This window comes from Felis catus, chromosome E2, assembly GCF_018350175.1.
Source record: "Felis catus isolate Fca126 chromosome E2, F.catus_Fca126_mat1.0, whole genome shotgun sequence".
In the NCBI taxonomy this organism is placed as follows: Eukaryota; Metazoa; Chordata; class Mammalia; order Carnivora; family Felidae; genus Felis; species Felis catus.
The window spans coordinates 42285435-42302133 of NC_058382.1; the positions used below are offsets into that span (position 1 = coordinate 42285435).

The 16699-nt window shown below is 47.8% G+C and overlaps 1 protein-coding gene across 2 annotated transcripts in view; it reads right to left on the reverse strand.

Annotated features, from left to right (window-relative positions):
• Positions 1–400: 400 nt before the first annotated feature.
• CMTM4 (CKLF like MARVEL transmembrane domain containing 4) overlaps positions 401–16699 on the reverse strand; it is a 70011-nt gene continuing 53712 nt past the window's right edge. The window contains exons 3-4 of one of the 2 annotated variants that reach the window (XM_011290194.4): positions 9656–9754; positions 401–8049 (exon numbers count right to left, since the gene is read on the reverse strand). In XM_011290194.4, coding sequence (XP_011288496.3) covers positions 7885–8049; positions 9656–9754 — 264 coding nt within the window. In that variant the 3' untranslated portion in view covers positions 401–7884. The remainder of the gene's footprint in view (positions 8050–9655; positions 9755–16699) is intronic. The other variant, XM_023246031.2, reaches the window with a different exon arrangement.

Here is a 16699-nt window from a genome sequence, read left to right on the forward strand (position 1 = left end):
TTTTAGGAGGGCCTCTCACTTATCTATCAGGAAAACCACCCACGGCACCTCTGAGATAGCCAGAACCTGGGCCTCTCGTGGTTTGGAAACTGGTCGCACGAGGGACACCACACTTGAAGACTGGGAGAGCGCGAGGTCGGCATTTGGCCCAGGTATCCTGCCCTAGCTTTGACACACGTTCTGAAAGTACATCTGAAAGCTGATGTGCAGAAACCGAGAGGGGTACACGGTGGGACCTTGCCTGCCCAGCTCAGCCAGCCAGGCTGCCTGTCAACACCCATACCCCGGCCTGTGCCACGGAGGCGGGCTGTGTTCAGCCACCACCTCACAAGCTTGTTTCGGGAACTAGGTCCGCGGCCTTTAAAGGGACGGGAGGGAAGTCGGAGCAAGGAGACAGTGCCATTTTTACATGTCCATTTATTAAACAAGAACTCCTTCGTGACAATTTAATACAATATTTATTAACGATTAGTGCTGAGAAAATTATTTCCCTCTACATACAAAAATACAGATTTGAACACTATGAAAACAATCAGGACGAGTACCATGAAAAATAGGTCCTTCAAAAGAAATAAAGGGGCAAAACTGAGGGCAACGTGAGGCTCTGTCTGCTGTCGGGGACAAACCCACAGGAGCAAAGGCTTTGGGGCCCCAACACCACTCCAAATGGATAGAGTCAAACCTACAAGCCAGGGTTTGAGAAGCCAGGAAAGCCACCAACAGCATAAACCAATGTTTGCCAAATGGGCATCACCTCAGAATGCCCCACAGCTGTGCCTAAACGATTAAAGGAAAAAGACTTCTAAGAAGCAAAATGTAATCGTTACTAAGTTAACATTGCCCCCCAAAAGTGCCACCCGGCCAAGTACCAATGAATAACATATTGGAGCTATTAGCCATCTGATTTCATTTCCTTTGTTGAAATAATGACATCTTCTGGCCCTTCCAAAGGACAAAAAAGAAGCTACAGTTTGAGTAAATCCATTCCTTCATTTTGCAGTGGCTCAGCTAATTCAAAGAATTTTCTTCACACAGAACTCGCGTCCTATAGATATGGGAGGGGTGGGAAAGCCAACAGAGCAGCTAGAGCGTTATCTAATGTCAGCAAGCTCCTCATAGCAGGGAGTCTATTTTGTCCAAGCGCAAAACCAGAAAGGGCCACTGAGCCCACCCCGGGGAGTCCACAAACCAAAGTCAGTGGAGGCCCCTTGGGCAGCCCCTCTCTCCCAGGCAGGGCTGGAGGTGGGCCTGAGCTGGTCCTCTGCCTCACCAGCCCGCCAGCAAGGGAGATCTTCACTGTGTCAGACCTAAAGGGGAAAACCAGAGCGCCACGGATGCTGCATGCTTTTCCTTTCTACAGAACCACCTTCCTCTTACCGTTTGAGGCGAGCAGTGGCCCTCCCTAACTGAACAAGTGGTTTAAAAATGCCAAATGCAGTTATACTGATTAATTATTTCACAGAAATATACGCTTACTCTCAGACTGTTGAAATAAGCAGAAACAAGTCATTGGGGAGAAAGCAGCAGAGAGGAGACAGGAAGAGCCAAGGTGGGTGTGGTTTTTTCTCTTTTTCAAAATACATAACGAAGTTTAAAGGGATAATGGCTAAACCTCAAAGCCATCATTGCTAAAAGCAATATTAAAAGGACACGATCTAACATCATGCTACAAAAATAGTGTCATCTGGTTGAACTAAATGTACATCTTTTTTTCAGTTCCATGATTGACAAGTGTTTATGTGACTGACACACAGAAGGCACCGAAGGTGAAGTGATTATTATTTGTCTTAAAATATACAAAGACAGAATTACCTACTTCGGGGGAAAAAAAATACAGTCATACCTGTAATAAATAGTTAAGTGTTTTTGCCACGGGTTCCTGAACCCCTACAAATTTCAACATATACAAATAGTTTCGATCCCTACATTCTCTTAGAGGGAACCACATCAAAATCAAGTTAACAAAAGCATTGGTTTTATCCACATATGTCAGTTTCATCATGAGGCAGGATTTGAAAACTCATTTTTAAACGGGTTACAGAGTGAAGGAGCTGGAAGCAGTCAGCCCCCGTGCAGGTCTAGGCCAGCTTGGGGGTCCATCTGGGCCTCCTGCCCTCGTCCTTTCCCACGAGCCAGCCTTCCCCCAGCCTTTGGACCAGCCAATTCTCCCTTCAAGCTCTGATTCTTTGCCTCCTTCACTTCTGCAGAAAGGGAAACTTGCGAAATCAATTCTGGAAAAGGCAGGAAAGCAAAATGGCCCACTGAAGGAGGCAGGCATCAGTTAGACCTGGCCCTGCTTGATACAGGCACCAACCGGGTCCCCACACTGTCCTCATTTCCTGGTATCAGGAAATGGTTTCTACAGGGGTTCAGCAGCGTTCTCCAGAGACAACTCCGACGTGACAGTTTTGGACTGAGTCCCGTACAAACCAGTACCCGAATCAACTGTGTCCTACCTTCTCTGGTCTGAGGCACAATTACGAAAAGAAACCTCACCTCACCCTAATCCCGTCAACAAAGCTGATTAAGGTCATTTGAGACCGGTTCCTACTGGAAATTGGAACCAGAAAGGTTCTGACAGCCCACTAGAGTCCAAGCTATTAACTCCTTAATGAAGGCTCTCTGGCCTCTGCGTACAATGCATCCCAAGGAAAACCTGCCGCTCCAAGGTGTCTAGATGAGCAAGCAGGTCACCCTAATTAAAGTCTTGGCATGAAAATGCAGACAACAAACTGACCCTAGGAACAAGATGCACTATTCAAGGGTCCATAAACGAAACTTTATTTTAGGCAAGTTGCTGTTGCTTCAACCTCAGTGGGTTTGTAGGTAACTTTTTTCTTTATTGGTACATTTATGGGGTAAGAAAAACTAGAGAGGGAAAAAAAATCCTTAAGGTTCAGAAATTGCACCGAAATGGGACAGAAATATAATCTAGACCAAAGAAGGAAGAACACATCGGCCCCATTCCTCTGTTTCAAGCCTAAGAGTGTATAAATGCCACTAATGCCACTTACTGGTGTGAAGGAAAGTCAAACGGAACATTCATTTTCAGAAGAAAATTCTTCTAGATCTAACAGAGATTAAGGGTATTTTCTATCAGGGACAGTTTCTAAATAAAAGCAACGGACAGGGTCAAATGTTTCAAATAACCTTTCAACCACACAGTTCTTATGATCTCAATAATATCTGCTGAGAGAGGAGGAAACACGAGATTTTATAAAAAGCCAGGAAAGGTGACAAAGCTCAAGGAGGCCTGTGTTAGGTCTGCGTCCTCTCTAAGGTGGACCCAAACCAGAATCTGAGTCCCCTGTCCAGACCTCAAGAGCCGACCCAGAGCTCCAAGGCATACTGGTCCCAACATCCAGCTTTGGCTCTCAGGCTGAATGCAAACCTCAGCCCTCACTTTTCCAAAGACAAGAGAACAGGAAGGTAGTTAACCAAGCACATTTTTTTCAAAATGGCCTGGGTCGGTGACCACATGCAGGGTGATGGCCAGTTCCCCGGAGGCACGCAGTCTGGGTGTGCTGGGCCCCTCTCTCCTATCACCTCCCATTCTTGCCCCTGCTCCACTCTCCAGTCTGTTGCCCAGCTGGTCCTGAGAGTGGGTGCTGATAAGGTAAGAAAAATTTGAGGCAGACAGAAGTCCTGGGTTCTGCAAAGTTCACTAGGAACCAAAAAGGTGTCTGGGGACCTCAAAAGCTAATGACAGTCCCTTGGGGCAGAGAACAACTTTTTATTTTCCTAGAGAGAATCAATTGGCAGTAGCCTTTACCTAGAAAGTGCTTTTTGCCTTCACCTGTTTAATGTCCTTATTTTCCTGTAAACAAGATATGGAGAAAATGACAGTCGGGAAGTAGCAGGATGACTTCCCGGTTGCCTGGTTTTGAACACGGATGGCACAGTGGGAACCACTTAAGTCATCACTGCCTTCCAGAATCACTAAATTGGCTACACATCACCTCCACACACTACTTACGTTAGGGCTGGTTCTGAGAACTCACAGAAAATCTTGCACAGCCAGAGATTAGAACTTGGGCCACCTCTTAGACACGTGGAGAGGTGAGGAGTTTCTTCCAAACAGCACATGATTGCACGACGAGGTGAGCTTGGACCGCATACAGGACATAATATACGGAGGCCTTATTCCAGGCTCGTTCGTTGCAAGCAAGAATCCATACACACGTGCAGACAAAGGAGTGCCTCCTCACCTCAAGAGACCGCCTGTGGCTGAACCCAAGTCTGAATCGCTAAGAAACCATCAAAGAAAGGCAGAGGAAGTGGCAAACTTTTTAAAACAGTAGATATGTTTTCAATGGAGTCAAAAGCTCTCACCATCTAATGGGTCGGATACACTTCATGCCTACCCACAGGTGTGCGCCTCCCTGCCAGGGGACAGTCGTGGTGCCCTGAGGGCCGGGGCTGTGGTCCGCCCCCGAGAGTCAAGCCCTCAGAGCCGGTGGGTCCCGCTGGCTCCCATGTGACCAGCCAGGCTCTGTCCCCGCTGGCTTTTCAGTTCCAGCCGCCGAGACCGGGACTGGACAGGCCACTACATCCTTGCCTTTTTGTGGGCAAAGGTAACCTCTCTGGGATGAGTGTTTCTGCACAGAGTAAAAATCTAAAATAAAATACTTTGAATCAAACTTGTCCTAGAAGGTTTTAATCTGTGACTACCTTTGTCCTTCCCTGGCTTTATATGGGACCAACAAGCGACTTTTGGCCTCCATGACTGTAATCTTTCTGTATGAAAAGAAAAAGACCTCTCCCTCCCTCCACGCCTTCAACCCTGTAGAGAAACATACAAGAGAATCCGAGGGAGAAAATACCACATCAACCAAAATCGGTGCCAAGATCGACTTTTTCTGAAGACGCCGGTGTGCATCTATCTAAAACCACCAGGGGTTCCACCGGAGGCTGGAAGGTCGCCACCACACGGTCTCCAGGCACAAAGTCCAATCTACACAGCAACTGCAGTTCCCATCAAGTTTGGCACAAACTACGAAAGCCAGCATCCTCCTACCAGAAAATTGAGAAACACTGAGATTGCCTCAGCCTTAAAATACCCCAAACCAAATGGATGTGGTCCACACTGGAACCATTACATGCACAAATAGGCTTCCTTCAATTTGCAAAAACAAAACTAAACAAAAGTCCTGCTAAGCGCCCCCTAAATCTAGATTGTCGTGTTTGCACACAGAGGCAACATAAGAAAAACAAGTGTCGTCACATTCACCCTAGACAACCACACTCTCCTCTCAGAACTGCCCCCCCCCCCCCCCCACGCTGCCGCGAGAGGAGGTCTGCTCCCGGGCTCTGCGCCACACCAATAAGAGAGCTGGCTGCTTCTGGCTGTAGTGGGAGCTAATTAAATATAAAGAAATATATTTACAGAAACCATGGGGGAGCCTCATGGCACAAAGGATATTAAATAGTTACAGGGACATAAATAATTCCGAAGATTCTAACACTAAGATGCAAAGCGACCACTACGTCCCTCGGTGGCACAAGGGATCGTCACTTTTTATCACCTATAAGCATTTACAGTTGCAATGGGCTTCAGAACCACTACTTGCAGCTTTCAACACATCCTCGGGAGGCCAACAGGCCCTTTTCCACCAGGTGATAAACTGGTTTTATTGCAGCCACTTGGAAAAACTTGGGCAACAATCCTGCCCGAGTGGTATTCTTTTTCTTGATCTCACTTCAAAGGCGGCTTTTTACTGAGGCCAAGTAACATGACTCCCAGCAGATTCCTGATAAAGCTCGGGGTGGTCCTTGCACGTGGGCCCCACTCAATGCGAGGCTGGGTCTTTGTGGCCCTGTTTCTAAGTGGAAATCTCAGAGGGAGAGAAGCCCGTTTCAGACTATGCAGACACAGTCGACAAATGCAAAATAAATACATAAAAATGAACAGATAAAATCCAGATGTCATCATCTCCTCACAAGTCACTACACATAAGAAGTTCAAAGTTTGTGAGGCGTGACTGGTGCCGCCTCACAACACGCATGGGAAGGGGGCTCGATCGGACCCGCGTGGGAGCAGGGGAGGTGCGTGACCACCGGGCCGGCGGGGTCTGCACCGACAGCCCACCGCCCCTGACGCAGACAAGGAACCGCAGCAGAATTCGGCCAGTTCCGGACGGTCGGTTCAGGCGGCTGACCCCTAGCCCCGACCCTTCAGACGTGGAAGGTACCGTTTCCCCTAGAACCGCCTGCCCAGCAGCGGTCCCTGCGCTGGGAAATGAGACGCTGCTCTTCTGTGAGGCGTGCGATGCCACGGGTGCACGGATGACGCCCTCTCGCACCTGCTCTGCTCCCCACCTCCGAGCACACACTCGTGTTCGCTCTCTCCTCACGCAGCACGCGGCGAAAGCTGCAGTCATTCACTACTAGACAAGATCCTAGGGATCCTCCGCGGGCTGCAAACCCGCTGCCGCCCCCCACCCCCATCCCCACCGGGGCAGGGCGGGTTTCCTCCCTGGTGACAGCCAGACACAGAATAGTAGAGGGACACGGAGGTTTGTAAACATTCAAAACAGTTCAGAGAGTGAAAACCCAACAAGTTACGGGCAATTTCTCCATGAAAGATACAACTATAGTTTCCCGATGAGAAAAAAAACAAAACCAAAAACAAACAAAAAAACCTACAGCCTCAAAGGGGTTCATGTAACACATTCACCACAATCATCTTCACTTTATCAAGAATCCATCCAAAACCTTACATAACTAGAATTTTCCCCAGCAACTTCCCAGGTCGATGTTCATAGTCATGACCCTGAGGCGCAAAAGCCACAACCCGTGCCTTCTGGAACATCAGTGAAAGGGTGTGTTGTGCTGGAAATTCAAGTATTTTCAAATCCTGGACAAACCTACTCAGAATCACTTTAGAACTGTCCTCAGGCATTTAAAAATTCGCACACATCCCTAAAACAGGTGTGTCCCCACCCGTGGTCCATGAAGCCAGCAAAGGTACCGGCATTCTGGTTGGTGGAATGTTTTGTTTTTTGTGTTTTTTTTGTGGCTTTTACCTGAGAAGGCAAAATTGCAGGAAGCCTGCAATTCAGCCTCCAAGTAGTAAGGGTGGGTCTGAAACTGGAAAACAAGATGGTCCCCACGTTCCCGGAGGAGAATCTGGGATTCAGGGAAGTGACGCATTTCAGGAAGAATTAATTGAGTGACTTCTCAGCAGGGTGGGAACCGAAAGGTGACCTTCCCGCATGTCAGCAGTCCCACTGAACGGCCCCAAGAGGGCAGCAGCTTTTCCCATCCCCGTAAAGTCTGGGCCCAGCAAAGAGCTCCACCAGCGCCCCCATCACCAAGACCCTCAGCGTCACGCGTGGCTTTCTGGGCCTGTGCTGGGTGTGTCGACGCCCCAGGAGTGGAAGACGAGGAGCAGGGGAGGCTCCGGGCAGCAAGACTAAATGGTGCCCCGGAGCTCGCGAGGGGGCTGCCCGGCGATCGCTGCCAACCCCACACCTTCATTCCTTGATTTCCACCCCCTCCTAGCAGCCCCCATTAATCCAAAGTCTTGAGCTGTCACAAAAATATATGACAGGGTGGCTCGGAGTCAGATGTGAAGCCTGTGCTCGGGGACAGCGAAGACCTAAAGCAGACGCGGCAGCCAGTAAGGTCGGCGGCAACCACGGCCACCCAACGCTGGACCGATCGGCAGGCCTCTGCCGCCCGCCTCGGTCAGAACAGCTGGGCGCGGCGGCTCCCTGCCTCAAATACCTGCCAACGGGGGCTCTGAAAACCCTTTCCCAGGATGAACTTTCACCAAAGAGGACAAAATTCAACTTAATCACGGGAAAATCTGACATGATGAGGGAAAGAAAACTTGTCTGAAAGGATGGGCACGGGGACAAGAGGGAGGAGGATGGCAGGTGCTCATGTGTCCAGGCGCTGGATCTCAGGGCGACCGTCCACGTCTCTGGACTCCGTGCGGGCTCGGATGTAGTCACTGGCACTCTGCTGGTGGATGCTGAGTCTCCATTTCTGCACCGCCAGGAACGTGTTCACTGCATATACCGCGGTTGCCAAGAAGCCAAATATCTGCAAAACACGGGCACGGTCAGTCTTCAGACACGTCAGCCGCGTACCGGGTGTGAGGGCAGGACCTGCCCTGAGCAGCTCACATTCACCCGAGATGTGTGCAACTGTCCCAGCTGTACCCACAATGCCCAGACCCACTGATATTCAGCTGTCTGACTGTGGCCAAGTGCGCAGTGAACATGACCCACATAAAGTTCTGCATCACCTGAAGACAGCCCAAGACTTCTTTTAAAGTATTTTGGATCTATTAAAAACAAACAAACAGGGGTGGCCTGGGTGGCTCAGTCGGTTAAGCGGCCAACTCTTGGTTTTGGCTCAGGTCGTGATCTCGGGGATTGTGGGTTTGAGCCCCGTGTCGGGCTCTTCTATGCTCACTGCGCAGAGCCTGCTTCGGATCCTCTGTCTCCCTCTTTCTGGCCCTCCTGTGCACGTTCTCTCTCAAAAATAAATAAACGTTTAAAAAAGTTAAAAAACAATCACAGAAGTGCCTCTTTTACAACACCTTCATGGCCACTGGTCCCAGGTAAGAAAGTAAAATGTAGACCAAAATACCATATAGACAGAAAATGAGGGTCTCAGGTGTCAGCCCCTAATCAAGCCATAATGCCTGACTTTCCAAATCACAGCCCCCCAGCCTCTGTCTGCTGTCCAACTGCCTCGCCCCTGGGCAGCTCCAGGTGGTCAGCTCCAGGGTAAAAAGCAGTACAATTTTAATGATTCGAAAGGACTGATGAATCCACTGAGTGACACTAGGGACAGTAGCTGGCTTAATTTTTTTTTTTAATTTTTTTTTCAACATTTATTTATTTTTGGGACAGAGAGAGACAGAGCATGAACGGGGGAGGGGCAGAGAGAGAGGGAGACACAGAATCGGAAACAGGCTCCAGGCTCTGAGCCATCAGCCCAGAGCCCGACGCGGGGCTCGAACTCACGGACCTCGAGATCGTGACCTGGCTGAAGTCGGACGCTTAACCGACTGCGCCACCCAGGCGCCCCAGGCTTAATATTTTTTACAAATGTTTCAAACCAGCAGCCCCCCACCGTGGCAAAAGTGCTACATGTTCATTATAAATACAGAGCACTATAGAAATGCAAAACACAGAGGGTAAAAGTCTTAAGGTTATCTGGTTCCCACCCTCCCCCAAAGGCATTCCACCTCAAAGAACAAAAACATGTCACCTGACTGCTACATGGAGTCAGGCCTACTTCTTCTTCATTAAGATTCTCCCCCACACATTGACAGATAAGGCTCTTAAAAGTAACATCACTAACAGACACGCAGGGCTCTGGAAACAGACTAAAGCAGTGATTCTCAAATTTGAGCATGCACCTGAATCACCCAGAGGGCTTATTACTGGGGATCTCTAATTCAGTAGCTCTGGGGGAGCCTGGGAATGGCATTTCTAACAAGTTCCTCGGTGATGCTGAGGCTGCTCTTCTGGGGACCACACTTTGAGAACCACAGCGCTGAAGGAACCAGGACCTCCACTGACTCAGTAAGAACATGGTTAGCAAAGAAAAAGCTGGGGAAGAACGAGCAGGACGCAGGCTAGGGGACAGAGGAGAGCAAGTCACAGGGTGCACAAATCAGCCTGAGTTCACTTACCACGGCAGCAATTTCTGCTCCGGTTTTGTGGTTTAAAGCAGCCAGTACAATCGAAGCAATAAAGAAAAAGAAAGTGCTGAGTCCAGTGTTGACCAAATCCTAAAGAAGAAGATAAAGTCACTTGGAAAGAATGATTTCCTGCTTTGCCCTAAAAGCAGCACAAGGCCCAGCCTCTCTGATGACACCATATTTTAGTCTCAATGGCCCAGGGGTACTGGTCCCACAAAGGAAGGCAAAGATGACACCAGGTTATGATGATGCTACTTGATACGTCACCACAGCAAAATCCACATTTTAATCAACCACGTTGTCATTTCTTAATGAATTATTACAGAAACCCAAACAGCTAACCCATTAAGGACACGCACGTTAATTACCATTTTGAGTTCTACTGTCATCTTTTCAAACTAAGTTAAAATCACCTCAGCATGGGCAGCACTCCCCAGAAGTCCAGAATGTACTGTAACTGGCCAAGTGCCCTCCATCGCCACCCCCCCCCCCCCATTCATTTGTGACTTGGCAAGTGCATGGGTTTTTAGACCTAGAGAACTCACTTAGCCAGACCTCACGCTCTTTCTTATGCATGGTCTTTCATGGGTCTCTATGGCTAAAACCTAGAGGATTTTCTCCTAAGTTTTTTGCAAAGCAAATGAGGTTAGGTATCCAATGCTTCCAAGATTTAACTCCTGTCTCAGCTGTGAAGACAAACAGAGCACATCGATTAAGTGTCACAGCCTGACGTGGGTCCTTACCCACCATGACTTGGGACAAGCCATTTTGCTTCTTGTGTCTCATGTGGGGACAGTACCCCCACCTCACAGAGTTATTCTAGGGGTCAGGTGGAGACACTCACAGCTACGGTTCCCTGTACATTAATTGCTGCTTCTGTAATCACCAATGTGACAATGGGATGCTGACAGCCGGGGTCATACCAGAGTCCATATAATCTCTACAGGGAAGCAAAATCCAGGGGAAATGCTGGACTGTTTGTGCATCAACACCAGGTGGGTCCTCAAGGGCCATCTCCTTTTTTTAAAAAATGTTTATTTATTTTGAGAGCGACATAGAATGCACGTGCTAACGCGCGCACGCACACACACACACACACACACACACAGACATGTGTGTATGTGTGCCGGAGTTGGGGAGGGGAAGAGAGAGGGAGAGAGAGAGAGAATCCCAATCAAGTTCCGTGATGAGAGCACAGAGCCCAACATGGGGCTTGATCCCACAATCCTGGGATCATGACCTGAGCTGAAATCAAGAGTCGGACGCTCGACCAAATGAGCCACCCAGGTGCCCCGTCATCTCTTTCCAAAGTTGCAAAAAAGCAACGTTCTCATCACAGAGGTACTGAGCCTACGCAGCAGGAACCCCAGCACACTGCTGGTGCGGGCTTCCCTAGGGACTCACAGAGCGAAGCAAGCGCCAACTACAAAACTCTGTTCAGAAACCATCTGCCGCACAACAGTTTTCAGCTGTGACCAATGTGAAGTAAGGGCAAGTTTTTCACAAATTCAAACCAGGAAGTGTTCAGTTAAAATGCTCAGGTCTGGGTAAGGTGCTATAGGAATAAAGAATATAAAATGTACTTTCCAAAACAAACACTATTCAGAAGTGGGAGGAGTTTTGTGATACATGCTGAGGCCAAACATCAAACCAAATAGTATGTACATTATTGGTGACAGTGTAAAAATTTAAATTGGTCAAGGGCCTATATGCATCAAAGGTTTTAAAAAGGTTCGTGTTGCCTATGATTTCCACATTTGGAAATTCATCTTAAATATCACACTAGTGCAAAGGTCTCAGTATAAGGATGTTCGTCATAATCCTTAACATAGCAAAAAAACAAAACAAAACAAAACAAAAAAACCCAAAAAAACAAAAACAAAAAAACCCCTCAAAAACTGGAAACAAACAAAATGCTCAAGAATAAAGGAGTTGTTAAATAAAATGGTATCTCCACAATGGAACACTATGCAGTCATTAAAATAATGGTGAAGTTGTATATTTAACATGAAATATACTTAAAATAGTTTAAGTGAAAAAGCATAATTCTAATGATTCCATTCCACACCACCCCCCACACACATATCACAACATACATGCCTAGGTGAAAGATAGTCTACATAGTCTGGAAGCTTATATCAAGTTTTACAAGTGGTTATCCCAATGGTTTGTATCACGTATGACTTTTTAATAACTTTATTGAGATAGAACTCATATGCCATATAATATACCCAATTAAGATGTGCAATTCAATTACCATGATCTAATTTTATTTTATTTTTTTAATGTTTATTTATTTATTTGAGAGAGGGTGAGAGAGAGAGAGAGGAAGAGAGAGAGAGAGAGAGAGAGAGAGAGAGAGAGAGAGAGGTGGGGAGGGACAAAGAGGAGAGAGAACCCCAAGCAGGCTCCATGCTGTCAGCACAGAGCCAGACATGGGGCTCGGACTCACAAACCATGAGATCATGACCTGAGCTGAAACCAAGAGTCAGATACTTAACCAACTGAGCCACCCAGGCGCACCTACCATTATCTAATTTTAGAACATTTTCAGCACCAAAAAGAAACTCATTAGCAGTTAATTCTTCATCCCTCTCCTAATCCTAGGCAACCACTAACCTGCTTTCTGTCTCTTTGGATCTTCCTATTCTGGACATTTCATATAAATAGAATTATATATTATGTGCTCTTTTGGATTGGCTTCTCCCACTCAGTTTAAGATTTCTAAGGTTCATTCAGGATGGAGCACAGATCAACACTTCATTCCCTTCTCTTACTATATAGTATTCCATTGTACAGGTACCCCACATGTTATTTACCTTTTCATCAGTTTTTGGACATCTGAGTTGTTTCCACTTTCCGGTTGTTTTAAACAATGCTATTATGAACTTACTAGCTTTTGTGTAGACGTATGTTTTCATTTGTGTTGGATCATCACATGATTTTTTTTTCCTTTATCTGTATCTTCCCGTTTTTCTGTAACAAACACTTATTCCCCTGCACGCCTTTATTAAAAGGCTTAAAAGTGGAATACTGCACATGTTCATCAGCATCAACTACATGAGTTCCTCATCCATGAAACAAACATCAGGCCTTGTAGGTTCATCCTTCACATTAGGGGGCACACATGAACATGACCTGAGAACAGGCTTTGGGGGGAGTAGTCAACAGTGGTGTTTAACTTTCTTTAATGCTTTTTTTTTTAATGTTTATTTTTGAGAGAGAGACAGAGACAGAGACAGAGATAACGAGTGGGGGAGGGGCAGAGAGAGAGGGAGACACAGAATCAGAAGCAGGCTCTAGCTCTGAGCTGTCAGCACAGAGCCCCCGACAACAGGCTCAAGCCCATGAACTGCGAGATCATGACCTGAGCCAAAGTCGGGATGCTTAACCAAATGAGCCACCCAGCCTCATGAAAAGGATGAAACCACCCTCACATACATACACACTTGGGTCCCTTCTTCAGTGACACACCAGGAGGTACAGATGTGAACCCCTGTAACTCCAAGAACAGATCAAAAGGGTGTGGCCTAGAGGGTGCGAACCCGAGACCTATTGACCATATCTGGCCCACAGACAGGTTTGACTTGCACGGCTTTCAAAGCAAATTTGAACACGCCGACATTTAAACACCAGAAGACTGTACGTAAAAAACTAAGTTCTTAAAAACAAACAAACAAACAACCTTCTAGCTGCCTTTGAAAAACCGCTCCAGAAGTGCCCTATGGCAACCACAGGGTCAGCGGGGGCTGAGTAGGAGAACCACCTGCCTGCCTCCCCGGTCTCCAGCCCCAGAGGCCCCGAGTCTACAAGCCCAAGCCAGTCCCCGAGAACGGGCCGTCCTGTAACGTGCCCCACCCTTCCACACTCTGTGCCCAGGAGTCACCCACTCATCTCTCAAGGCCCAGCTGGAATCTGGCGTTTTCTCTGAACTTCCCCTGACTGACCCACTCCAGGCTCCTGCCCAGGGAATCCACCACCTCCTTGCCTGTGTCCTGCCAGGCCACACACAAAACTGGATCTGATGGAGCACACCTGTCCACAGGCAAGCAGCTTGCATCCACCTGCCGTGTGCTTTCAGTTCCAAGTCCTGGCACAAAGTAGGTATCCGGTTCATGTTTGCCGGACTGATAACAGGTGAGATAGTTGTGAACAGGTTGGGCCCCAGCCTGTCACTGCAACTGCTCCCAAACCACGGGGCTCCGTGGCTGGCTCTGGCATCGGTTCTACACAAGGATGAGAGAGCAAGTTCACAGCCACTCAGTCTATACCACGCACGGACTTGTGCTCGAATGGCCCCAGTATCAAAGGGACAATCCTAATACTGATGATAGTGGCAAATACTCTCCATGGAATCCCTGTTGTGCCAACTCCGTGTGCGTGTGTGTGTGTGCGCGCGCGCACATGTGTGTATAACTTCACAGATCCTAACCTAATTATGACCCAAAATATGTATAAAGTAGGACACGTGTTATTTTGTTCTGCTTTTATGGGGAAAGAAACGGAGTACCAGAAAGGATGAGTGTGGTATAATAAAAAAAATATGTATTTGGCCTTTGTCCCCAGTCCCTTGGCATTTTCTGGGATGACGGGAGTATCTTTTGTGGTTCATAAGGAGCCCCTCTCAACCATAAACAACAATTAGTTTGTGCTAATGAGGTGACTCTCTGGAGCCCCTGGATAGTTTCAGGATGGGAGGTGGTTACCAGAAAAACCAACCAGGCTGTTAGAGGGTTAGAACTTTCTGCCTCATCTGCACCAACCTCCAGGGAGGGGAGAAGGGCTAGAGATTGGGTTCAACCTCCAAACGACCAACGATTTTAACCAATCATGCCTACATAATGAAACCTCGCTAAAAACCTCCGAATGACGGGGTTCAGGGAGCTTCCGAGCTGGTGACTACACACCCAGGCCGGGAGGGTGCTGCACCCAAACTCCAGGAGGTCAGAGGCTCCAGCACGTTGAGACTTCTGGATCCTGCCCTCCACATAACACATCTCTTCCACGTGGCTGTTCCTGCATTGTATCCTTTACAACAAACCAGTAATCATAAGTAAGCACTTTTCCCAAGTTCTGTAAGCTACTCTAGAGAACTATGAACCTGAGGAGGCAGCTGTGAGAACACCCAAATCTGCAGTTGGTGCAGGTGACCTGGGAGCTCCATTTGTGGCAGGTGTGTGAAGTGGGGGCAGTCTCGAGGAACTAAGCCCTTCGCCTGGGGATCTGTGTCAACTGTAGGCGTTAGTGTAGGAATGGAGTTGAGTTTTTGGACACCTAGTTAGTGTCAGAGAATTAGAGAACTGCTCGGTCTGGAAAAACTACACAGATTTGGTGTCAGAAAAAAAAAAAAAAAAAAAGATACACATTTGGTGTAAAAATTGTGTCAGAAACCCCACACAATGAGTCACGGCCAAGTCCTTGGGGCTCTTCAGGTGGCTCCTCTGGGTGACTCAGACTGTCCCAACTCAACACCCAACCAACCTGGGTTTTTGATCCGGAGAGGTCTGTGGGATGAGCGAGGGCCGCTAAGGCACTGAGAAGGAAACCAAGGAGGAAGGAGAAAAGCCAGGACAGGGTAGTATCAGGGCAGGCAAGAGTGGAGAGTACAGCAGCAAGAACAGAGCATTCCATGGCAGATTCCGCTCAAATGTTCAGTGAGGAGATGGGCGGGCGCCTGGGTGGCTCAGTCAGTTAGGTGTCTGACTCTCGGTCATGATCTCGCGGTTTCGTGGGTTGGAGCCGCGCATCAGCCTCTGTGCTGGCAGCGTGGAGCCTGCTTGGGATTTTCTCTCCTTCTCTCTCTGCCCCTCCCCCACTTGCACTGTTTCTGTCTCTCTCAAATGAAAAAAATATATATTTAAAACATGTTCAGTGAGGGGAGAACTGAGGAATAGCCTGGGGATCCAGGAACATGGAGGCCCCAGAGATCACGACCAGAGTACTCTCAAGAACGTCAAATTTACCTTTTTTAAATTTTTTTTTTTCAACGTTTATTTATTTTGGGGACAGAAAGAGACAGAGCATGAATGGGGGAGGGGCAGAGAGAGAGGGAGACACAGAGTCGGAAACAGGCTCCAGGCTCCGAGCCATCAGCCCAGAGCCTGACGCGGGGCTCGAACTCATGGACCGCGAGATCGTGACCTGGCTGAAGTCGGACGCTTAACCGACTGCGCCACTCAGGCACCCCAAGAACGTCAAATTTACCTTTTGACCCAAGCGGTGACTCCACCGTCTTTATCATTCTTCATTCAACTGTACATTTTAATAAATTTTTCTGAATGATCTGTATTTGACAGTGAAAGGTGGGAAAACACAGATTGGGAGTAGGGCAGGAGAGACAGCACGTGCAGACCTCCCTGCTGGTTACGAAGTTAGGCTGAGCAGGCCCTGACGGGCTCATAGCACCAGCTAGGGAGACTGGGAGCCGCTAGTGGGCTTTCAGTGGTGGGAAAGGGATGAGAGAAGAGAAGGAAGGGGTGGAGCAAGAGGCCTGGGACACTAACCAAGGTAAACACAGATAGGACACACAGGCATATGAGCCCCTGATATACAGAGAAAAACAAATACCACGTAGTAAGTCCCATAGATTCATCAACAAACAAACAAGCAAACCCAGAGCTAACAGAATCTTTCTGCTTGCATCAAATAATGCTTGTATAAAATACACACTTTGCAACCTCCTCCTTATGTGCCATTTTTCATGAATATTTTTATGTCAATGTAGGCTCCTGAACGACCATTTTGCTAAATCTATACTAACCACACCCTATTTCATTCACTAGCAAGCTCTGTTGATGACAATAACTCCTACCGCCTTGTTAGAAAAACACAACACAGCCAAGGCCAACCCTCTGTAGGGATTCCAACTGGGAAACCCAATCCCAATAAGCTGTGTCCAGCCCTGAAGAGCTCACTTTTTCTCCCCTCCCAAAGAATAGATGACCTGAGCTCTCCTCGGTAAGTACTACCTCCTCAAGTTCATGTACTCACATACTCTTCTGTTGGATAAGCAAACGCCTTCATCTGCTCTAAAAG